The 26796-nt window shown below is 35.3% G+C and overlaps 1 protein-coding gene across 1 annotated transcript in view; it reads right to left on the bottom strand.

Annotated features, from left to right (window-relative positions):
• Nucleotides 1-26221, bottom strand: part of map1ab (microtubule-associated protein 1Ab) — a 79268-nt gene extending 53047 nt beyond the window's left edge. Inside the window, exons 1-2 of the mRNA XM_056451347.1 lie at nt 26118-26221; nt 16289-16390 (exon numbers count right to left, since the gene is read on the bottom strand). Coding sequence (XP_056307322.1) covers nt 16289-16390; nt 26118-26187 — 172 coding nt within the window. The 5' untranslated portion in view covers nt 26188-26221. The remainder of the gene's footprint in view (nt 1-16288; nt 16391-26117) is intronic.
• Between the last annotated feature and the right edge of the window lie 575 nt (nt 26222-26796).

Raw genomic sequence — 26796 nt, forward strand, 5'->3', positions numbered from 1 at the left:
TAACTGTTGACTCACTGACCATAACGGTGGTTGAAACGTCTCATTTGGTCTCTCTAATAGGATATTTGAAGAGATGAAGCCTGTCAGCAGCTAATGCAATGGTGGTCACATGCAGTTTAATAACAACAATCAAACCAGAATCTGATGTTGTTGAAGTAAAAACAATTAATTTTATTGGAAGCTATATTATGGCCACAGGCACCTCTCAAAATACATTAAGTCAAGGCACTACAGGTGAATAGGGTTAAAAAATAAATGAATAAATTAATAGTTCACCACACATCTCAGTTGACAGATGGCGAAGATTGTTTGTATGGACCCATATCGGACTTTGGAGTTTCTCAGAAGTGGAAGATAATTGGGTAAACTTAGAGAGCAGTGAATGGGAGAATACCACAAATATTTATTATTATTATTATGTTTTGCATTACAGTTTGATCTAATAACAAAAGAAAAAACTCCACAATAGTGTTTTCACAGCTTTCAAAATAGGACCATAATAGTGTGAGACTGATAATGGCAGCCAGAAAAAAAGGAACAAATTTACTCACACATTTGCTGTCCCACCATAGACACTGGATTACAAACACATTATATAAGCAGTAATTAGTTTTTTGTAAATTGATGCAGGGATGATATAATATAAAGTATAGCTTTATAAATGTGCTTACATTCTATTTATTACATTCACAATTACATTGTTTTGTAGCGTAGGCTCATTCTGAAAGCGTAGCCCTATATATATTTCTGGAGATAGCGAATTATGTAGCCAGAGGTACGTATGGCTGGATTTCATCTTTAAAATTAACGATACGGGGTGGTATGATGCCATTTCTTTTCGCGCTTACCAGCTGACCGCTTATGAATGGCTTTCCCACTGTTACCAGTTTGTCCAGTCAGCTCGCAATGTATGTTGGCGGACTTGAGACTCAGAGAGGAGTTGACCACGATGACGTGGTTTCAGTCCGGTGAAGAACAGTTCCAGAAAGTGGGTAAGACAAAAACAGAAGCCAAAAAAATTTAATAAACAAATAGGGTGATAATGTGGTAAAAATCTGAAAAAGTGGTAAAAATCAGGGGGCTTTTCTTTTTGTGGATTGCTTTTGAAAACTGTCGGTTGGGTATAGGGAAGTGGGTGGGTGGGTCAATCGATCAATCAGTCAGTCAGTCAAACAGTCAGTCGACAGCGGCCTCTGGTGGATTTATGTGAGAACAGCAGTCGCGAATGGCACGCACGAGAGAAATTTGAGATCTGAAAAAGCATACACAGCAGCCTCTGGTGGATTCGCAAAGACAAAAACTGCAAAAGAAACGTAGCTCCTTTGGCGCTCTCCAGAAATGTATATAGAGGTACGTTTTCAGAATGAGCCTGGGTTGTTCTTTTAATATAAATAGTAAAAACTTGACCTATAACATTTAAACTCCTCATTACCGTCTTGTGAAAAGGGTCAATTACAGGTTTTCTAAAATGTTATGTAAACCTGCGAATTATCCATTGTTTTATTAAATATACAGTAATTTGTATACATTACAATCAGACAAATCTGAAGTGATTGGATAAAGTCAGGTTCAAAATTCCTTTTTTTTTTTGCATAATGAAGACAAAGGATTTGACAAAGGAGGGTTGAATATTAGAAAATTCTTCAAACAGGCAAAAAATCTACTGTTTACTGCAAAAAAAAGTTTTCTATTTAAGCAGGCAGATTACCTTATGAAAATTTCCTCTGTAAAAACCTTCAAATTTGTATTGTAATTGAAATCAGACACAAGCTGATGAATTGTGACAAGTGTTTTCGGGATGTTTAAATAACATTAGACTGAAACCAAAAACAGTTGAAAGAGCAAAAGATCCAAATCTCGAAACTCCTTTTCCTGCCGTGTCTCGTCTTAAGATATTATAAATCCATCGTGAAAATTGGGGGAAAGGATTTTTTTATTTTATCGTCTTTCCTAAGAAAGTGCACCCATTAGCCAATCGCATCGGAGCTTACCTAGCTCATACCAAGAAGCAGGTCACCATGGAAACATAGTAGAAGAGAAGAGGAGGAGGAGGAGGAGGTTGAATGACTCAGTAAAAATCAAAACACTGATCATGCTGTTTCCCTGCCCTCATCCTCCCCAGTTTTAAGAAGAGAAAACTCAAAGACATCAAGGCTCTGTTTGATCCAGGTCATTTCTGCTGTGACACAGTGGCCTGAAGTTATATCTGCTTGATGTTTTTGATTTTATGTAATCTGAGAGATTGGTAATAGGTCTTTTTTTGTTTCTGCCAGACACTGGAGAGATCAGCACCTTTTGAACTCTATAATATTTAAAGAGCCCATATTATGCATTAGAAAAGTCATATTTTGGTTTTGGGGATCTCCAACAACAGTCTGATGTGCATGCAAGGTCGAAAAATACTTTCATTGTCTTATGATATGCATTTATTTTTACCTAATTATCCCAACAACTCCCATATGATTCGTTCAGTGATTTGTTCCCAAACCCCTCCTTAGGGCGATGCTAATCTGCGCTGATTGGTTTGATGACTCAGTCTGTTGCGTTTGGTCGACTGCATTCAGCGCGAGACAGAGAGAAATGCCCACCATGGCTTATCAACAATGTTGAAGTAGTCAGAGTGCAGAGTGTATGTGTGAGCCCAATGGAGGAGTGCATTAAAGCAATGCAGTTTAACACCAGCGTATTGCTCTTCTATTAACCATAAGTAAAAACAGTGTCACACATTCAGTATTAATTCACACAGCGGCAAAAGCTGAACTATTTTAAAACTTCTAAAACGCATGTGTAGGAACAGCTGATAGTGGCCATAGCAACAACAAAGGGCAGTGGCTCACGAGTTCACAGACGCATTTAAATCCGTAAACAAAGCAGCACTCGTCGTGTTTTCAACATGCCTTTAGACGTGATATGAGAATATAAAGCTAACCAGATACAGTACAAGCTGCGAGGAGCGGTTACAAGTAACAAAACACAATAAAATACATAATTTGCAAGCTAGAGAAAACAAGGAGGCAACCATTTTAATCACACTTAAGTTACTTACACTTGTGAAATGGAGGAAGGAATTGATCAATGAACTGTGTACTGTAAAGTTCCAGTCAATCTCTGACAAAGTCCCATACATCAATATTCTTTTCTGATCCTCCCAAACAGCCGACATTGTAAGAGTGTGGATTGCTAAAGCACTCATCAGAAAAATGATAGGAACAAAGGACAAGGCTGGATCTATAATGATGAGGTATTTTTGCAAAAATAAACTTCAGCCACTGACTCGTCACAGCCTTATCTTTGGGTAGGGAAAATAACACTAACTTTCTCTTACACTTCAGAGCACAGCTTCTATGCCGGGATCTGCTACAGTGTTTGTCTTCCTTTTTCTTTCTACAGTGTTTTCAATTTTCCCAGGTCTGCGCACGCAACAAATGGGCGGGCTTGAGTTCCATATCGACGTCATGCCGACATAAAGACCCATTAACACGGTGATTCATTCAAACCACTATAAGTCGACTCTTTTATAGATGAATCAGTAGTTTTAAACACGGCGCACTTTCAGATTTAAGCCTTAGCTGGATATTTCACTTCACTTAGAGCTGAGTTTTTTTTTTTTTTTTTTTTTTAATAATGTATTTATTAATTTTTTAAGCAATACAGATACAACAACAAACAAGTGAACAGAACGTGCGGGGGAAAGAAAAAAAATTTTAAATTAAATAAATAAAATAAAATAAAAATTAAATTAAAAAATAAAATAAAATAAATAATAATAATAATAATAATAAAATAAAATAAATAAATAAAAATAAAGAGGGGGGCATTAATAAAATTTGCGATATTGCGTATTCATGCACCACAAACCTTCATAAGATCTGACCTTGTTAAATCAACCCTCTGTGGATTATAGAGGTTATGTTTAAACCCATATGTAACAAAAATGGATCCCACCTCTCATGAAATAAAACATCTTTGCCATGTAAGACACAAGTTAAGTAGTCCAGTGGTACATATTCAAGTATTACTCTGTGCCATAAAGACTTTGTAGGAGTTTTGTCCGTTATCCAGTTCAGGAGAATACATTTTCTTGCACAAAATGTCAGGAACTTGCAAAGTGTTTTTTTATGTTTGTCCATATTAATCTCGTTGAATATCCCAAGCAGCATTTGCTTGGGGTTACCACCAATATCAATAGATAAAATACCATTAATTTCTTGTTCTATCATAGCCCAGAACTTTTGAATTTCCCTGCAAAGCCAGAAACAATGAACAAGGTCTCCTTCCTCTGTTTTACATTTCAGACACATTGGTGACAACTCCTTTTTAAACTTGTGCCTCCGTGAGGGAGAGATGTGAGCTCTATGTAGAATTTTCAGTTGCATTGCTTTTACTCTGTTACATACACTTAGGGACGTTGCATTTTTCCAAGCTTCCTCCCATTGATCATCTGTTATTTGTATATCAAGGGTCCTTTCCCAAGTCTCTTTCAAGGAGTCCGTATTTAAAGAGCCACAATCCTTAAGGACTTTGTAGAAACAGCTTGTTGAATTGTCCCTGTATGAAAAAAGTTGTCTTTCCACAACTGAAATGTCCTGGTTTACGAGTATTGTAGTGTCTTTTTTCACAAAGTCTCTTAATTGCAAGTAGCGAAAAAAATCTTGTCGCGGAATATAATATTTATTGGTCAGTTGGTCAAAAGACATTAAAATATTTCCATCAAACAAGTCATGTAATGTAGTGAGACCTTTCAGTGACCAGACTTTGAATTGTGGGTCTTCAGTTCCTGGCAGAAAATCTAAATTATCACAGATGGGGGTAAAAGTTGAGGTGAGTTGAGATCTTCCTTCCAAACGTTTTATAAATTGCCATGCTTTGATAGTACAAATCGTAATGGGATTATTGCAGGAAAGTTTCACTAATTTAAGCTTTTTTAAAAAAAGCAAATTTCTGAGAGGGATTTTACAGAGTGAACTTTCAATGTCAAACCAAACTGCACTGGGTCCTTTATGTATTTAATCAGAAATACAGTGCAAATGTACGCTTAATTGATATTTTCGAATATCTGGAAGGTCAAGTCCGCCTGCCGAAGATGAAAGCATTAAAGTTGAAATTTTGATACGTGCTCTTTTGTTTGCCCAAATAAAAGAACTGAACCAGCCATTCAGTTTCTTAATGGTTTTGTGTGTAAAATTTATCGGAATCATTTGAATAGGGTAGAGTAGTCGCGGTAGAATATTCATCTTTAAAAGGGAGATCCGACCCATCCAAGAAATAGGGAGAATGTTCCATCTTTCTAAGTCCATTCGAATGCGTTCAAAAAGTGGAATAAAATTGGCTTTATACATTTGTTCATAGGAGGGGGTGACATTGATGCCCAAATATGTTAAACCTTCTGGGGCCCACCCAAATGGAAATGATGGTAGTGTTTGGGGTATTTGTTGTAAACCTCCTATAGGCATTGCCACTGATTTATGGTAGTTGATTTTATAACCAGAAAAAACTGCAAACCTGTCAATCGTGTCTAAGAGATCTTGTGTGGTTTGTTTGCTACCATAAAACCATTAATTTTATTATTTTCCCGTATTGCTTCTGCTAACGGCTCAATTATTAAGGCAAACAGAAGCGGTGAGAGAGGGCAACCTTGCCTTGTTCCTTTCTCAATTTTGAACATAGAGGATCTACATCCATTTGTGAGTACGGCACTAAATGGCTCATTATACAATATTTGTACCCACTTAATAAATTGTTCACCAAGACCAAATTTATGTAACGTATGGAATAAAAAGGGCCATTCGATGCGGTCGAACGCCTTTTCCGCATCTAATGAGATTACAAGACCTTCTATGGATTGTTGTTTAGCAAGTTGAATAACATTCAAAAGACGTCGCATGTTATTTACAGAGTTACGGCCTACAATAAAGCCTGTTTGGTCATCCTTTACTAATATAGGAAGAAAGCCTTCCAGGCGGGTGGCCAAAATTTTTGAAAGGATTTTGAGATCTACATTTAGCAGAGATATAGGGCGATATGACGAACAGTACTCTGGTTGTTTTCCTTTTTTCAAAATTAGGGATATATTTGCCTCTCTCAATGACTGTGGTAGACGGCCTTTTCTAAAAGAGTCATTAAACATATTTAATAATGGATCCACTAATAAGTCCTTGAATTCCTTATAGAATTCACAACTAAGTCCATCTGGACCAGGTGCTTTCCCAGATTGTAAACTCTTTATTGCTGCTAGAACCTCATTTTTAGATATAGGGGCATTAAGGGGTGATGACTGATCTTCAGATAACGTGGGGAGATTAAGAGTCGAGAAGAAAAGCTCTGTGGTTTGTGTTGTGTCCCCTTTTAGTTCTGATTTGTAGAAATTCTCAAAATAATCTTTAAATGTATTATTAATGAATACACTGTCCATAGAGTGTTTACCGTTACTATCTATAATAGATTGTATGGATTGGGAGTCTGATCTTTTCTTTGTTAGGTGTGCTAAATATTTCCCAACTTTATCCCCATGTTCATACATTTTCTGCTTAGCAAAACGAATTTTAACTTCTGCCTGTTTTGTTAAAAGGGAGTCTAATGCAGACCTAAGCGCCGTGATTTCCTTTAGTTTAACAGGGCTTGGTTGATTAATGTATGTTCTCTCAGCATCCCGAAGCTTAGACTCTAAAATTTCTTTTTGTGCAGCTTGTTTACGCCTTTTACTATGTGTATACGCTATTATAATACCTCTAGAAAATGCTTTAGTTGTTTCCCATAGTAAGGATGAATCTTCAGTTGAGACCGAATTGATGGAAATAAAAGTGTTGAACTCCTCAGTAAAATATGAAATAAAGTTATGGTCAGCTAATACAAATGGATGAAATCTCCAACTACTGGCTTTATTATTTTGATTTCCAAAGGAAAATTCAGTGAAAACTGCCGCGTGGTCAGATATTATTATATCTCCAATTTTGCAAGATGTTATGTGTTCCAACATATTTTGGGGAGAGAATAGATAGTCTATTCTAGTGTGACAACTGTGAACTTTTGAAAAATAAGTGTACTCTCTCTCTGCAGGGTGGCAAGCCCTCCAGATATCTACATAATCAAAGTCTTCACACAGGGCCTTAAGTGTTTTAGCCTGTACTGACAGTAACAGTTTCCCAGCTGGGAATTTGTCAATAATAGGACATAAATGGCAATTGAAGTCACCCCCAATAAATAATGTTTTAACTCCCCAGTCTGCTAATTTGGCAAAGGCTTCAGTAAGAAAATTACTTGGGTGACCAGGAGGCCAGTAATTGTTCATAAACGCAATTTCTTTCCCATGTAAAAGCCCTTTCAGAAGCACATAGCGCCCTCTGGTGTCTGTAGTAACTTCCACCGATCGTAGTGGCACACCTTTTTTAATTAAAATAACTACACCCCTACTCCTTGAAGTAAAAGATGAAAAATGGGCGTGGCCATAACACCCCTGCGAAAGCTTAGTATGTTCTTGGTCATTTAAGTGGGTCTCTTGAAGTAATGCAACGTCCACCCCCTCCTTTTTTAGATAAGTCAGGACCTTTCTTTTCTTAATAGGTGTGTGAATTCCATTAACATTCCAAGTACAGACTTTCAAATTTACCATTTTAAGTATATGTTAAACATAAAGTAACCCCCATCTGTATAGATTAGGTTGCATGAATATCGTACAAAAAGAAGAAGAAAAAAAAGAAAAAATAAGGGAAAAAAATAAAGAAAAGGAAAAAAGAAATGAGAAGATAAAAAAAGGGGATTCATCCACGTATACAACAGACACAAAACTGGAACAATAGAACAACAGTCATTAAACATCAAAAATGTTCCACACTAACTCTCGTTATAAGAGTAACTGTGAAGAAGAGGCCCCTTAACAACAAAAGGAACTACTAAAGAGTACTCCAACCTAAATAGTAAGCGGTAGTGCCGCTATAAACATCAGCATGGTTTAAGAAACCGAACAGTGTGCCTTATTGGCCAATATTTCTCAAATACCCACAGTTAAATTCACAATGTCTACCTTCACATTAGTGTTTGAGTGTCTGAGAGACCTGTGGTGTGTTGGGCGACCATCAGGCAAGTGTTCTCCCAGCAGGTGATTCAGGTACTATCGGTAGACGTTGCATTCATCGAATCTAGAAATGCCACAACAGCAGCTGGGTCTTGAAACACCTTCACCGAGCCACGAAGGTTTACCCTGAGGAGGGCAGGGTAAATTTGCCTGTATTCCGCGCCTATGGACTTTAGGCGTTTCTTAACTTCGTCGAACATCCTGCGTTTACGGAGAACGGACGCGGAGAAATCTTGAAAGATCATCACGGCGTTGTTTCCGAATTTTAAAGAAGAACCGCTGGATCCCAGCTCCCGCGAAGCATTTAACACACGTTGTTTGTCTTGGAAATTGTGGAATCTTACCAAGATGGGACGCGGTCGTTGTGTGGCGGGGGGTTTCGGAGCGAGGGATCGGTGCGCTCTTTCTAACTTTATACGGCCCTCTTTTGTCGTGATGGCAAGTGTCTCAGGAAGCCATGACTCGAAGAATCGCGTTGGATTTTCACCTTCTATGCCCTCAGGTAATCCGACAATTCGGATATTCTTCCGTCTGCCCCTGTTCTCAAGGTCGTCCGCCCTCTCATTCAAGTCGTGCACAAGTTTCTCCAGACTTTGTAATTTAGTTTTGATCGGGGACAATTCATCCTCCATCTCCGAGATCCTGGTTTCTGCTTCTGCAATCCTTTTATTATGCTCGTCTAGCTCCGCGCGGTGCATTTGCAGTAGCTGTGAAATCGGGTCCATTTTATCATCTATGAGTTTAGAGATATTAGCTGTAATCTCCGCTACCGCATCCGACAGTGGGTTTGTGGATGAGCTCGTGTTGGCGCCGTCAGGATGTTCGTCAGCCTCCTCACGGCTGGTAAACTGCGTTTTTTTGCGTGGCATATTTTCCGATTGCCTCAGAAAGTAGTCATCTATGCTCATACTGTAGAGTACTGAGTCTGCGCGTGTAAAAATGTAACCTACTGAAAGTTTTTTAAATAAAATATGACAACGTGACACTACCGCTTAACTACACACAGCCTTCCTTCAAGCCGCCATCTTGGAACCTCTTCACTTAGAGCTGAGTTGTGTTACACACTGCATGGAAGGTCATTTTCAAAAATCTATAATAGGGGCTCTTTAAAATATGAATATGTTGATGTTAGAAAAATTGTAAGGGAATTTCTTTAAAAAAAAAAAAAAAAAAAAAGTTAAACAGTTTAACCCTTTAACTGTCCCTAATGTCGCTAGTTAGCATAGCAATTAAGAAACCATTTCTTTCAACACAGCATATATTTATAAAATATCAACCTCTACCAAATGGTAGATATCTTGATTTATGCTAAAAGTACCAGAATTAATACATATACAATGAAAAATCAGAAAATATGAAGTGTAAGACCAATTTATTTACTTTTGAATAATAAATCATCTTTATTTTTTAAAGTATGCCATAAAATAATTCAGATTCTCATTTAACATGCTTTGTTATTGTTGTTTTTTTTACAATAAAACCAAAATCTTCCCTGTAGTAGTGCAACAGGATTATATTAGTTTGATTATTTTGTAAAGCAACAATGCTGTGTAGTGTAAAGCATTATTTCAAACAGTCATACTTTAAATGACTTTAACAGTCATTATTTAAAACAGTCAAATTATGGACAACCATTTGATGTTGATGAGGCAGTCAAAGGGTTAAAGCGATAGTTCACCCAAAAAGGAAAGTTTACTCTTTATTTACCCTGAAATGGTTACAACTAAAATATCTGCTTTTGTGTTCAACAGAAGAAAGAAACTGAAACAGGTTAGGAAGAAATTCAGGATATAAAATATAATTATCCAAAGACATGAGATTTCTTCGCATGAAAGACTTGTGAATGGCAGATTATCCTGCTGTTGCTTCTCCAATAAGGTAGAAAATTAAATATGAAAGAAATGTGGATGATTGACAGGCTTTCCTTCACACATGATGCTTGGCTCTGAGGTTTAATAGGCCAGAGAATCTTGTTTCTCATTGTCTTCAGGTGCCTTTATGTACAATTCTAATTTTCACGAGTCTTTACTGAGAAGAGGCTGGAGTCTGGCCACTCATTAAACAATGATAGAATAGTCTTTTTTTTTGCTGAAAATTATCTGATTGAATGAGTTTTTCCCTCACATCAATCAACACTCCATAAACACAGAGCCAAAAAGCCAAGAAGATTCATGACAGCTTCAGCACATTTAAAAATCTGAAATAATTACATAAATGCATGCATAAGTATTCATACCCTTAACTAAGTACTTAACTGAAGCACCTTTGGCAGCGATACCAGCCTCAAATCTTTTTGTATATGATGCAAAATTTGCTTTTGGGAGTTTTCTGCCAATTGCTCTTGGGAATGGTTTTAGATTCGTTTTTTGATTGGGTCAAATTTCAAGCTCTGGAGGATGTGAGCATTGTCCTTGCATTGTGTTGGATGTGTCCTATTAGAAGGTGAAATTTTGAGTGATTTTGAGTACCCTTAGCCATGTTTTTGTCAAGGATGGTTTGCATTTTGCTGCATTCAGCTTTCCTGATTACTCCTCCAATGCCTGACAATGAAAACACTCCTATGTTGATCCACCACCGCTTCATCTTTGTCATGTGCTGCATTCCAATTCACATATTTATACTACGCCCTAAAAGTAAGTCATTTTTGTGAAGGAAAAGTATACACTTTTGAGTGTTTAACAAAAGAGTATGTCATCTTTGGGACAGACTTGTTAACAGATCATTATTTCGCTTAGTTACGTCCCCTGTCAATCCTCCACACATCATCCACATTTCTGTCATATTTAATTTCCTACCTTACTGAAGAAGTAGCAGCAGGATAATCTGCCATTCTCGAGTCTCATGCAGAGAAATCTCCTCAGGTCTTTGGATAATTATGCATTCAGATGTTAATGTCCGAACATGTCTTTATATAAGTTGAGTATTGTTGTTGCAGATTAAACATAACACAGAAAATGTGGTTTATAGTTTTAATAGTTTTTATAGATTAATAGTTTCCAGTGGGATAGATATTAATTAACAGTCATACAAACATCTTTACCAAAGTGTCTCTACTTGACGGTTGGCCTCACCATGTTTGTAGTTTATTTACACCTTTCACCCACGTTTTCAGACTTCTTCCGTTCAGCATTATTATGAAGGCCACATTCTATTGTGTGTTTGTTTTCCTTTTGCATTCATCCACAGATTGTATTTGCAGGCCATTTTTTATATACTGTATATTTTCTTCTGATATGGATTTTCAGCTGTTAGACATTATATAGTCAAGTGTTTCTTTCTAAATCACGTCCAGTCCAGCCAATTGAAATTTGCCACAACTCCAATCAAGGTATAATAAACCATTAAACCATTAGCCACTTTTCAACATTCTTCAAAATATCTGCGTTTGTGTTCAACAGAAGAAGGAAACTGAAACAGGTTAGGAAGAAATTCAGGGTATAAAATATAACTATCCAAAGACATGAGGAGATTTCTCTGCATGAAAGACTTGTGAATGGCAAATTATCCTGCTGTTGCTTCTCCAATAAGGTAGAAAATTAAATATGAAAGAAATGTTAATGATTGACTGGGCTTGATTACGATTTGGAACATACTAATACTTCAAATACTATTTAGGACAGATAGTCTGCGAATTGGGACGCAGCAATGGTTTCCTACATAAATGACACTTGAACCTGAGGTTAAATTAAGGCTCCAATTGCTCAGTTTGGCCTGCCAAAACAAATAAAATATGTTTTTCTTTTCTACTAATCAAATAATCCTGAAAAAAAGAGAGACAGCATAGTAATAATAACAGGGTGATAGTTATTAATTGCATTTTTAATAATGAAGCACTAATAATATTAATGGTGTCAATTTAGCATTTCTGAATGATATCTGAAGGATCATCTTGTAATAAACATTCTGCATTATTTGTAATATCCATTAGATGGCAGCAGCCCATCGTCTGATATTTATAATGGAGATAGGAAATCACATTAAAAATACAATATATATTTAATAGTAAAGACGACTAAACCACAAGCTTCTATCTGGCAGAAAAAAAGTGAAATACTTATCAGTTCTACATAAACCAATTATATTAGAAAACATTATTTGCCATATTTCCACCAGAGACACATTTATTTGTGCCCTAGGATGGCCACTGAATTCCCCTTAGCTTGAATGTCATTGATCCATGCTAAGGGACATGCTGAATATGATACGGCAGGATCGATACTGTGGTCCCATTTGCACCATCAGCCCGGCAGCCTCGTGTCTGAAAAGCCTTGAGCCACAGTGAGCACAATCTGAGACATCAGCCTTTAGTGGCTGTTAACCTTGATTCACCCCACAGACCAGTCATCACAATCTGATCTAAGCACACATCGTGCCCTTCAGCAGGGTCAGAGGCCGTCGCTCCACATCCACTGAGCTGTTTCATCAATTATTTTTGCCGTTGTGGTTTATTAGTGCTGCTCTTTTGCTCTAAACTTGGGAAGCAATAAACTCGCACATAATTCACACACTGTGCTACAGACACGATGCATCAAATAGGCTGGCTTATTGAGGAGAGGGGTGATATATTACCTTTCTGAGCTGCTTACACTATGATTTAGAGTAGGTTTGGAATAAAATGAACAAAAAAGCAGAACAGATTGATTCTCCAGAGGTAAAGCTTCATTTGGTTAAAACATTTGTTTTGTGGTTAGGTGATCATGTGAACATTATACATGTAGAGGGATCACAGCTTAAAGATTATAATAATGTAGTAAATCGATTTTGTTGTTTTAGAGGGACCTAATTCAGTTTTGGGGTCTTCTACAGCACCCGCTTCGAATATTATCTCTTGATTGAATGTGCATTATCAGTGATTATGAGCTGATAGATATGGGCTAGTAGGGGCCTTCTGCACCTAGTAGGCTCAGATGGCTGTTATCATCCATCCACGTGGTTAATCAGCCATACTAATAGAGAAGACTCCAGATCCAGATTTGTTTTTTCATTACTGTGACAGTTGGGTTTAGGGTTGGGGTAGGGGTAGACGTTAATAAAGTACAATTAATGATAAAATTTGATAAATAATCAAAATAATTCTCGTTAACTTTCGGCCACAGCCATATGTGATCTATAGCTGATTTACCATGTGGATGGATGATAAAAGCCTTCTAGTAGGTGCAGTAGGCGCCTACTGGCTCATATCTATCAGCTGATAGCCACTGATAACTGATAACGTCCATTCAATCGGGTGATAACATTCGAATCAGCTGTCTACAACAGGTTTTACATCCAAAGTATTTTTTTATAATACCCACTGCAGTATCAGCTCTTTTCCATTTTTGAATTTCAGCTACAGAGGCTTACTCAGCATAATTTGTATATGACTTCTCTGCACACTTTGGGTTCAGTCTTTCCCCTATTTGACATTTACATGTTTGAGATCTGCCTTGTTCAAAATGCTACATCTTTAGTATGTCAAACAGTTAGTTTCAGTTAGCGTTAGTTCACCTAAAAATGAAAATTCTGTTATAAATGACTCTCCCCACGTGGTTCCAAACCTTCAGAACACAAATAAAGTTATTTTAAATGAAATCAAAATGATTTTCTTTTTTGGCACACAAAAATGTTTGTATGATTTGTATAAGCTTCATGTGATAACAGTTGACCCACTGAAATAACACATTTTGACTCCTTTCTCGATGTCTCAGGACCATTGGTGTCTATAGAGAATGAGAGAGCTCCAGGATTTCATCTACACTACAATATCATAATTTGTGATCCAAAGATATGAACGTCTCAGGATATGAATGACAACAAGGTAAGTATTAACTAACTGAATCAAATTTTTTTGGTGAACCTTCCCTTTAACTATTTGCCTATTTGCATGCCTATTACTAAAATCTACGGACGTTTTTTGCTATTTCTGCTGAGAATTTTGTAAAAAAAAAGTCTGCGGATTTATGTGGAAGTATCATAACTGAAAAGTTAATGTATATACATAAAATATAATACCTTTTTAACTTTTATTGAATGTTTACAATAACATATGCAAATTCAATTAGATCCATTTCGTATCCATTTTGGTAAACAAAGCAAGTCTCTATATTACTGAAATTAATATAAAAACTGAATAAATATAAATTTACACACATTTACACAAGTAAATAAATAGATTCAATGATGGGCTAAAAATCTATCTAATACTAACATATTGGCTGTTTAATAGTACTTGTAAAGTACATATTCTACTTGATCATATTCCGCCTCCATACTAATAACTACTACCTTACCAACTATTGTTAATAAGCAGCGAGTATCTTGAGGCAAAAGTCAAATTAATCATATGCTAATAGTGGAATTGACTGGAAATCACTGCTCATGATCAGCACTTTTTTGATAAACATTAAAGTGGTTCACACACTGGACAAGAAGCATCATATCGTAATGTGACATGTCATGCCTTTAAAATATGAACACTATGGATGTGCTCAGAGATTCTGCATTTTTACATTATAAAAATACTTTTCTTCTGTATGATTTATGAGCTGTGTTCATCATTGGAACCAAAATAATGTCCTTACAAGGTCAGAAATGATTAGCATTACTATACTTGATAAGACATTTTAGACCAGGACCCCCTCAACCACAACCACAACCACACACACACACACACACACAGAGACTGCAGCAGTGAAGCTCTCTGTTTGATAAACACCGTACAGGAAGTGGAAGCAAACACACATGCTGAACTCCCAGAGGAGAAGCTCTCACTGCTGCAGTCCACAAATCCTGCATGTTATCTATCAGCAAAAACACTGCAGCGCTGCCTTCCCTGTAGGGCTGTGCAATATGGCAATACATATCGCATGGACAAAAAAAAAAGTCTAATGTTTCATATTTTGATCATTTATATCGTGGTGTTGCAAAATACACTGTTTACGGTAATATTTCATCATTCATATGCAATGTTACACACCGTTAAAGGCATGCAGAACGAAAAAAATAATCAACATTGTGAGAAAGTGATGGTGAAAGTACAGTGTTTACATTTAGCATTTTATATGCTGGCCCTGTAATCATTCATTTTTGAAAAGTGATTCACGTTTCATTCATATATTTTTATTTTGCTTTTCAAAAGTTAATGGTACAGAACAACATCGAAACCAAGCAGCAAACAAACTAAAGTAAAACATACACAGAAACAATATTCATTCATTCATTTTCCTTCAGCTTATTCTCTATTTCAGCGGTTTCAGAGGAACCGCCAACTATTCCGGCATATGTTTTATCCAGTGGATGCCATTCCAGCTGCAACCCAGTATTGGGAAACATCCATACACCCTCATTCACATACACACTCGTACACTACAGCCAATTTTAGTTAATCCAATTCACCTACAGCGCATGTCTTTGGACTGTGGGGAAGAAACCCACGCAAACACGAGGAGAACATGCAAACTCCACACAGAAATGCCAACTGGCCGAGCTGGAACTCGAACCAGCGACCTTCTTGCACACACACAATATATAACAACAAATAAATTAAATAATAATAAATAAATAAAAAGGGAGGAGTTATACAGTATAAACCAATAGGGAAAAACTATTTTGTCAAATCAAATGATGTGCCACTGGTTTATATCATTCAAAAATGGGTTCCAAATCCTTTTAATTTATTCACCCCGTCCTCTCAAAGAATATGTGATCTTCTCCAACGATATACAGTTGCAAACTTCTGAGATCTATAGTCTAATTGGTGCATCAAGGTTTGTTTTCCATTTTAAAGCGATAGATTTTTTAGCTATTGTCAATAACATTTTATATTTCGACATTCATAATGAAACATTTGCACTGAAGTTCTATATAAAGTGAGAAATATTATCATATGAATGAGTACATTTTTCAGTAAATAAATAGTAAATAAAAATAAATAGTCCTTTCCATTTGGTCAGTGTATATAATTTATTAATTGATTGAACTTACAAAAAAGATACTATATCGTGATATCTATCATTATTAGGATGTGAGATGACTTATGATATAAGATTGTCATATCACTCAGCCCTACTTCATTGTGTTTACAAACATTTCACTGAAAATATTGATCTATGTGTGGCATGGTGGAAAATAAATGAACAATGTGATTTTGCTTTAACTTGTTTTCCTCATGTAAATGTCTGATTTCCTTTAGGGTTTATTTGTAGGATAGGTGTCTGTTATCATCTCAACTGGACTGACCTCTGACCTCAGCAGAGAACTGGGCTGAATGTCTGGTTATGAACAGCTGCAGCTGTTGGTCCAGATCACATTCAGACACACTGATGTCCCAGGAACGGATACCTGCAGGTACAGAGAGACGTGTTACATGATCAGCACGAACAAAGTACTTCACCTTTACATGTGTAAGCAATGTTCATCCACACCTTTATTTCACATGAGGGGTTTTAGCCATATTTCTCCATATAAGATATATTTTTAGTGATATCTGAGACAAATGGGCATTTAAATGTATTTAAAAAATTAACAAATATAAGATATTGTATAATATGTAATTTAATACTTTTATATCAGCCGATTCGAATGTTATTACTCGATTGAATAGGCGTTATCAGTGGTTATGAGCTGATAGATATGGGTCAGTAGGGGCAGAAGGCTGTTATCATTCATCCACATGGTTAATTAGCTATAGATCACATATTGGCTAGTAAGCGCAGAAGGCTGTTATCATCCATCCACATGGTTAATCAGCCATAGATCACATATTGGTGCGTTAACGAGAATTATTTATATTATTTATCAAATTTCCCATTAATTGTATTTTATTAACGTCTACCCCTTCCCCAACCCTAAACCCAACCATCACAGTAATGAAAAAACTGATCTGGATCTGGAGTCTTCTCTATTAGTATAGCTGATGAACCGTGTGGATTGATAACAGCCTTCTGAGCCTACTAGTTGGCGCAGAAGGCCCCTACTGGCCCATATCTATCAGCTGATAACCATTGATAACGCTCATTCAATCAAGAGATAACATTCTAAGGGGGTTTTTATATTGCATAAGATTATATTACGTAGATTTTCTTGTCAGAACGTTAAAACAAGTGTTAACTTTTTTCATGCAAAAATACATTTTTGAAGAAATTGAAAAATTTGATCTTCAATGGTTCAATTATACTAAATGCAATACGTTTTATAATCTGAGTAAAAGTTGAGTTACAATGTTTAATGTTTTATCATTATTATTTTAATATTAATAATAATGTATGTCTAATATAGATCATTATGAAAGTATTTTAAAATGTTTAAAATATTTAAATTAATTAAAATAAAATATTTAAAATGATAGTTTATTTTATATGTTATTTTTGTAAATTTAGAGACAGTATAGTGCCAGACATCAGCCATATAATCCTCTTGATGAAATTTAGTCTGTTGTGCTCAGAATAAATAATTTTACAAATGCAATAAATTCCAATAATGTGCATTAAAATGTTGAGCTAAAATGTTTAATGTTTTATTTTTATTATTATTAATCTGTATATTATATTGATAATTGATAAAATATATACATTTTAAAAATACACAAAATAAAATATTTAAAATAAATGCATAACATTGTTTATTTTACTGACTTTTTAAGATATTTATATGTTTATAATATTTCTGTATACAGATGACATCAGAATTATTAAACCATCTTTAAAAAAAATTCTCTTTTAAATATTTCCCAAATGATGTTTAACAGAGCAAGGAAAATTTTTACAGGATGTCTGAAAATATTTTTTTCTTCTGGAGAAAGTCTTATTTGATTTATTTCAGCTCAAATAAAAGCATTTTATTTTTTAAAAACCATTTAAGGTCAAAATTATTAGCCCCTTTAAGCTATTTTTTTTTCGATAGTCTACAGAACAAAGCATCACAATAACTTGCCTAAGTACCCTAACCTGCCTAGTTAACCTAATTAACCTAATTAACCCTTTAAATGTCACTATAAGCTGTATAGAAGTGTCTTGAAAAATATCTAGTCAAATATTATTTACTGTCAAAGATAAAAGAAATCAGTTATTAGAGATGAGTTATTAAAACTATTATGTTTAGAAATGTGTTGAAAACATCTTCTCTCTGTTAATCAGAAATTGGGGAAAAAATGAACAGGGAGGCTAATAATTCAGGGGGGGCTTATAATTCTGACTTCAACTGTATATGTTTTTTTTTCAGTAGGCTTAAATTACATTTTTAATCCCCAATATAGTGCCAGACATTAGCCATATAGTCCTCCCGATGAGATTTAGCCTGTTGTGCTCAGAATAGATAATGTGCTACAAATGCAATAAATTCCAGTCAATTTTATATTATTATTATTATTAGTAGTAGCAGTAGTAGTAGTATTAGTAGTAGTAGTAGTAGTAGTAGTAGTAGTAGTATATATCTAATATTGTTAATTAAAAAAATATATAAAAATAAATAAATATATTCAAAATGATAAATAAATATATTTAAAATATTTAAAATGAATTCAATTCAATTCACCTTTATTTGTATAGCGCTTTTACAATGTAGATTGTGTCAAAGCAGCTTCACATAAAAGATCATAGTAAATTGGAACAGTGTAGTTCAGTTTAAGAGTTTAAGTTCAGTTCAGTTTAGCTCAGTTCAATGTGGTTTAAAAATCACTACTGAGAGTCCAAACACTGAAGAGCAAATCCAACCATGCGCAGCTCTACAGATCCTGAACCATGCAAGCCAGTGGCGACAGCGGAGAGGGAAAAAAACTTCACTAATTGGCGAAAGTGAAGAAAAAAAACCTTGAGAGAAACCAGACTCAGTTGAATTAATGCATAGCTTTGTTTTTTATTTAATCTTTATATTTATTAATTTACTTTTTTTTCTTTCAGTAGGCTTAAATTACATTTTTAATCCCCATTTATAGTGCCAGACATCCGCCATATAGTCCTCCTGTTGGGCGCAGAATACATAATGTGCTACAAATGCAATAAATTCCAGTAATATTATTATTATTATTATTATTATTATTATTATTATTCATCTATATCTAATATTGATAATTTAAGAAAATATATAAATAAAAAAAAATTATAAATAAAATATTTTAAATTAACGTATAGCATTGTTTTCTTATTTATTCTTTATCTTTATTATTTAACTTTTTTTTCTTTCCGTAGGCATAAATTACATTTTTAATCCCCAATATAGTGCCAGACATCAGCCATTTAGTCCTCCTGATGACATTTAGCCTGTTGTGCTCAGAATATTCACCCTGAATATTTCATAAGATCCCCAACAAAATTCAGACATCTCTTAAGCTGCTCCCTCTCTGAACTTCAAAGTCCAGACTGGGGAATTAGGCAATGAAATGAAATCTCTACGCTTCTTAACTCTCCCCATCCTTTTCCGTCCTCCACTCTTTTTATACAGATTTCCTCAGATTCTCTTTAAAGTGTGAACCTTGCAAACACAGCAGCGTTTGCCCTTAGAAATGCTGTGTCATTGGGATCTACAACAGGTAATGACTGCGGAGATGAACCAATACTTCACTTTTCTCCGAATGAGACATACAGAAACACAACACATTCCTTACAGCATTGATTTGGCTCTCATCGATTATGCTGATTAAAGTCTGTCAGGAGGAACGAGACCAAACGCTTGATCAGACGCCTAAAGTGATTATCAAATGGTGCTGATATACGTTTGTGATGGTGTAATGATTATATCCATGCCTAGTATCAAACGGTCAGACAGTGGTTTATCTTTTAAAAATGGTTCAAATGTTGATATTTGTGATGCAGCAAGTAAAAGATGTGCTTTATTGTGTTCTGTGTTGGGGAAAGTTACTTTAGAAAGTAATGCATTACAATATTGCGTTACACCCTCAAAAAAGTAACTAATTGTGTTATATTACTTTTGAGTTACTTTTTGCGTTACTTTTCCTTACCTGGCTGAGGTTTCAAATCTCTTTCAGAACTTGCAGGTGTTTTTTCACCTTTTTTATAGAGAAGCTCTACATTTAACAACCACCTTATAACCTACACCTTCATTTTCCTTAAAAAATGTAGGATAAATTATATTTAGAGAACTTTCTGAGCACAGAGCTATATATGCTGTATATACAGATTAATGGAAGCATGTAAACAAATGTGTTTGCTACTTTTGTACGTTTTTTGTGTTATTAGTTCACTGTCCATTGATGAGATAAAGATCGCAATAAAGCTTAAGAGTACTAACATGAAATAACTTATATTACGCAAAAACCTTTACAATTTTAAACCTTTAAAATGTTAAATAACAAAATGAACAGCAATATGATAAAAAAAATCCCCAAATCAAAATCAATCTTTGAGCGTTATACATTTAATAAACGGCTTCACATGGCCTTAACAAATGTGTAAATTGTTTTCCAAAAGAGATCACGTTACAAAACGTGATCGCTTCTCCAGTAGACAGAGGTTGCATCTCCTCAACAATAAATGCAATAACCATTTTTTTAGTTAAGTCGAATTAATTGTTTTACCTGGAGAACATGAACTGATGTCAATTATTTGTTGTTTGACTGGAGGTGGGATGCAGGTGTAGTGCCGATGTCGCGTTTCTTGCAGTTGTCAAGAGTTTTAGTTACACATAATCTACACTTAACGACAATCCACTTCTTTTCTTCGATGAGTTAAGAATATCAATAATCCATTGCAAAAATGTAAGTCTCCGGCCTGCCATTGTTTCTGTATCTGACTGTCTCTGGTGATAATGGCCGATTAGCGAATGAATCGTATGTTTTTACCGGATCTTAAGTGAACCGGTCAAACCAGTTCATAAAATTTAACGAGTTGTCATGAAACGGTTTGTATCTTCAGTAAGTACTTTTTAACATACCGGATACCACCTCTCACTCTAAATATACCAATATCCTGAGTTATTCAGTTACTAGAACAGTACACTGACTCATCTGCTGTGAAAAAGAGACCTGAGGATGACTGCGAGCTGACTGTCTGTTCCCTCTCTCATTGAGTGTGTGATTAAACCTGACTAAGGTCATTTTTTCCGCAATCTTTTTTATAAAAGCCAATTGAGCAAGGTAAAAAGTAACTCAACTTTTCATTTTTTCTAAAATAAGTCAAATAATATTACTTATTTTTAAAAGTAATGTGCTACTTTACTCGTTACTTTGGAAAAGTAAAATTATTAAGTAATGTGCGTTACTTATAAAACGTCACCCCCTATACTGATTATGTTCAATATACATACAAAAATCACTACTTAATAATTCCCTTTAAAAAATGTTGGGTTCCACACAATCGATTTGTGTTGGGACAGCATGAAGGATTTAACTTAACTTATTAGTCTTTACAAATTTAAATGGATTGAGCATAAAATAATTAAGTTGTTCCAAAAAAATCAAGAATTTAAATAACAAGTTTGAACAAACAGCAAATGTCATTGTTTTAAGGGTTGAATAGATGTCCAAACATGAAAATGCTCCAGAGTGAGGTTGTCCAGACTGGGAATGTATTGAACGTGAGCTGCATAATAATAAGTCTATAAGGAACTGCCGACCTCAGTGTTATTTTACTTTTCTCTGGGTTTTTTTTTTTACTGTTGGCAGCTTAGATTTGTTGTGTTATATACACACAAAAATAACAATTGCTGTTTGTTCAAACTACTTATTTAAAATGTACATGAGTCTGCTGTGTCTATGTGTTGTGTTCATGTAGTTGTCGTGTCATATGATGTCCCATGTGCTTCTGTTCATGTCATGTGAGTCCTTTGTTCTGTTTTTCCGCCGTGTTAATGTTTATTAGTTCCACCTGTGTCACACCCCTATATTTATTCAATTCAATCATGTCCTGTGTATTTATACCACTGAGTTAGTTTAGTTCTTTGTCTGGGCCCATTTCAGAAAGGAGGTTAAGTGAAAACTCAGAGTATGAAATGAGAGAAACTCTGGGTTTTCTGTTTCAAAATGGCAGGTTTGTCATACTCAAAAAAGCAGGGTAAGTCAAGCCTGTTTCTGAAAGAGAGGTAGCTTTTACTCAGAGTCAGTTACCGTGCCTTTTTATAGTTGTGGTGTGCGCGCCTAACTCTGAGTTGGTCTATTCAAAGTTGATTGACCTAACTCCGATCAGCAGTTCTGAAACTGAAAACTCTGAGTTTTTAATCTCTCGGTAAGTCAACTCAGAGTTCAAGTTATGCTTCATTTAAGATTTTTGCAACCGATACAGAGTACCGATTCCTTGTCATGATGATCAGCCGATACAGAGAACTGATTCTGATGCTTCAAGCTTTATAATGCATAAAGCACATTTTTCCTATAAGTATGATACTTAAGTGGAGCTCTTTCCTTACCTAAGAGAATAAATTAAGGATGTTGCATATAATGTCTTAAACACGTCTCATAACCATTCAGGTGTGAACATGTCATGGCCAGAAGCAGCTTTACAGAACAAAATAAATAGCACAAACAAAAAAAAATGGTAATGACAATGCAATTTGGAACCATGTCTAAATCAAGAAAGTTTGGAACACATGTTTGATGCATAAGAAGTTAAAATGCAAACCTATAAATCCATTACTACTTTACTAAAAGGAAATAGGCCTATATTACTGTTGATTGCAATAAGTAACGTGAACCTGCAATATTGTCAAAACACGGAACTGTCAGGTCTTATATGTAAAAAGGCCTAAATACATGCAAGGTCATTCAAATATTTTGCTCATCTCCAGCTAACACAAACACTTGTGATCGGTTCATGAGATCGGCCAGATCAATGAGTATCGATCAATCATTAAATGGGATTATCGTCCGATACTAAACTCTGGCTGATTGATCAGAGCATAATAGATACACAAAACATTTTTCAGAGTACATGGGAAATGATTAATGATAAAGAGTGCTTTACTTTTCATTTCTATATAAATATACAGGTTCATGTGCAAATTATTTCAAATAGTTGCCAAGGCAGTATTTATAAATGTTATATTATTTTATGTGGTTGATCTTATCCTTTGTTGTCTCATTTTAACTTGTTATAAAACTAAAACCATTTTTGTTTGGTAATTTGTAAAAATATCTAAAATGAAAAAAAAGGCGTTTTATATCTCTATCCTTTTATGAAAACAATGTTAAACAATAAACAGATAATCGTTAGATTTTTAGAGTAATAGAGGATTTTATTTAATTGCTGAATGACACTGTAAGCAAAAAGCTGTATTGCATGCTTCATGTTCATCAGAAGATGATCCTTCAAATTGAGTTGAACTCTGAAAATCATAAAATCAATAAGAAATGATGAATGTTAAAGCTAAAAACCTGAAAGGCTGACATTTGAACAATTGTGAGAAATTGAGTTGTTAATTAAAAATGTGTTATTTTTAATCTATTTCTTTGGCAAACAATAAAAAAAATGCCTAAAGACATTTTATGTAGTTTTAGTATTATTGAGGCATTGTTGTATTTTTTTAATTAATAGTTGAAATCATTTTTTATAATTTAATATTTTCATTTTATTTTAATTACTTAAATATTGATCAAATAATATTATATATTATTTGTCTATTTTATGTTCTGTTTATCAGTATATCAAGTTAAACTAGTTGGAAATGAGGTATAAATATTTTTTGATATATATAAATATTGAGGTATAATGAGGTATAAATATTTTCTTTTAGATATTTAAGTTTCTGTTCACGTTATATTTTAAGTAACAAACACGGTTGTACTTCTTATAAATAGTTTGAATTAGTTTTGTATATTTTCCAGTTTTCTGCCTTTTGTTCATTATTTGTTCCTTATTTTTAATATATAGATCTGACAAAAAAGAGAAAACTTTTCCTCGTAACTAGGTGAACTATATGTTATGGAAAAAGTAAAGAGACCCATAAAAAAAGTTCAGTTTCTCCTCTGGATTTACAGTTTATGGTTATGCATTTGAGATTTGATTTATTGCATAAACTGATATTTCATCCTATGTCAAAAAAATAAGTCAGGTTTGGATCATCAGAATAGTTACTAAATCAATGTTAGCTGGAATAACTCTGTTATTACCCACAACAAATAAAAACATTTGTTATTCTGACCGACTGTCATTTTCTGTAAAGGCACCTATTATGGCCCTTTTTACAATATGAAAAATTAGTCTCTGATGTCCCTAGATTGTGTATGTGAGGTGTCAGCTCAAAATACTCCACATTTTTTAAAAACTCTTTGATCCTGCCCCTTTTAGGCTAAACTTAACCAAATCGTGCCATTTTGGGGACTGTCGCTTTAAATTCAAATGAAATAGGAGCTACAAATGCCAACGTGTCAGCATAGTGGCAGATTCAAAACAGGACAAATGTTATGTTTGTGAAAAACTGAAAATGTCAGAAGAAGCGGCTCAGAAGATGGAAGTCTATGGAGACTTAAGTGTTTGTGACTGCTTCTCACTCAGGGCTGTTTATGTTAGTGACAGAGAGATTGTCACTAATGGGCGGGGCTTTCCCCCTCTGATGACATGTACAAAATGAGAATATCAATCAAAGTGTTTCTGCAGGCTGTTTTTATGCAGTGTAGTTATAAATATATAGGTCTAATTAATTAAATTTTCATGGCAACACGGTGGCTCAGTGGTTAGCACAATCACCTCACAGCAAGAAGGTCGCTAGTTCGAGCCTCGGCTGGGTCTGTTGGCATTTCTCTGTGGAGTTTGCATGTTCTCCCCGTGTTTGCGGGTTTTCCCCCACAGTCCAGACATGCAGTAGAGGTGAACTGAATAAACTAAATTGGCCATATGTGTGTGTGTGGGTGTTTCCCAGTGATGGGTTGCAGCTGGAAGGGCATTCACTGTGTAAAACATATGGCGAATTAGTTGGCGATTCATTCCGCTGTGGCGACCCCTGATGAATAAAGGGTCTAAGCCGAAGGAAAATGAATGAGCAAATAATTTGTAGATTAGTTGCTGGTTACACTGTTAGTTACACTGTTGCCACACAACTGCGCTTTTTTGCATAATAGGTGCCCTTTTAAAGAAAATAAAACACTAAATCACAATATTTAATAGATATAATCAAACCTTAATAGAATTAAGCAAATATAACAATTAAATTCAAACCCATAACTAATAAATCCAGTATATTCAGAGAATCAGATTATTTTAACAAAGGAAAAATAAGGAATTTTAAGGAATATGGCAATATAATAATACTTTTATGATGTACAGATTAAACATTTTTGTTTGATTTCAGTAAACGGTAAAGTACATGGCTGTAGTTTTATGGTTTTACATTTAGACAGCAACAATAAAGTACATGAAAAGCAGGCCGTGCACCTTAACATTGACTTTTACCCTTGAAAAAATGAAGAAAATTATTAATAACCTCATTCATGCTGCCATAATTAATCACATAAAATATAGTAACTACAAGCACCTGCCCCCTAAATGTTAGTACTAAATAAACAACGCATTGAACAATATGACGAGTTCCCTAAACCCACAGGGCCTAAAAACTGCAGCTTCATCATCTTCCTCATCAGTGAGTGTAGCGTAAAAGCGCAGGATCGCTGGCGCAGTGCTCAGTGCAGTCACGCGGGGTCGCCGCAGTCTGCAGATGCTGAAGTTCAAACTCTCTCCAGTCCACACAGCATGCGGGGACTCAAAACAAGAGCAGGGGACAGCTCGAAATCACTCCGTTTGGACTCAGTGACGATTTTGGAAATCATTCAAAACTTGATATTTGCACTGCGACGTTTGGACTGGAGCACGTGCTTAACAAAGTGAACACGCCCACAGCAGCACAGATGCTCAAAGTAGGCAGATCTAAAGTTGCATTAATCAAATACGCAACATTTCAATTTTAATTAACAATTGTTAATGATTTATTTACGTAATGACGACTTGTAAATATGAGTAACGAATAAGTATAATTAATACAAATCATACAAATACTTCACTCATATGTCTTAATTCCCTACAACATACTAAAGCTCATTAAGACGTGTTTTAATTGTTTATAAACACTGAACCAAACAGATAACGTTAGTTGAGGGTGTGCAGATGTGTTTAGAGTCAGAGAGGCTCACCTCGCTCTATGTGCAGTCTGGCGGTGTGCAGCTGCTGTTCTGTGGCGATCTCTCCGATCACGATGAGCATGTAGAAGTCTCCGGATCGGGCTGTCTGTCCAGGCTGCGGCTGCTCGCGGTGCTCGTCCTCCTCCGCCGCCGCCGCCAGTGCGCCCCTGGGCGGGCTGTCCGCGGGCACTGCCCCTCGCACAGACGCCGGGCCCGCGCTCATCTCCATGACAACTGCTGCCAGCTGCCCCGTCCGCACAGTTAAGGCGAGCAGCGCGGAGGAAACACGCTGTTTACCTGCGTCTGATTGGCCGAACAGCACGCAGCTTTGTGATCTCACGACGCAAACATCTATCTATCTATCTATCTATCTATCTATCTATCTATCTATCTATCTATCTATCTATCTATCTATCTGTCTATCTGTCTATCTGTCTGTCTGTCTGTCTGTCTATTTCCACATATACAATATTCTATTGTTTCTAAATTACACCATTTTCATTACAGTTGTTATTATTATTTAATAACAATAAGTTATAATAGTTAAATATATTTTATATTACATATTTAATATTTTATTAGTAGCAGTAATAAGTTATAATAGGCAATAATAACACGTTATATTTTATTGTTACAGTTTTTCTCAGTCGCTTTGGTGCATTTTTCACAACAATTAGTACAAACTGCAAAA

This window comes from Danio aesculapii, chromosome 25 (assembly GCF_903798145.1).
Source record: "Danio aesculapii chromosome 25, fDanAes4.1, whole genome shotgun sequence".
Lineage (NCBI taxonomy): Eukaryota > Metazoa > Chordata > Actinopteri > Cypriniformes > Danionidae > Danio > Danio aesculapii.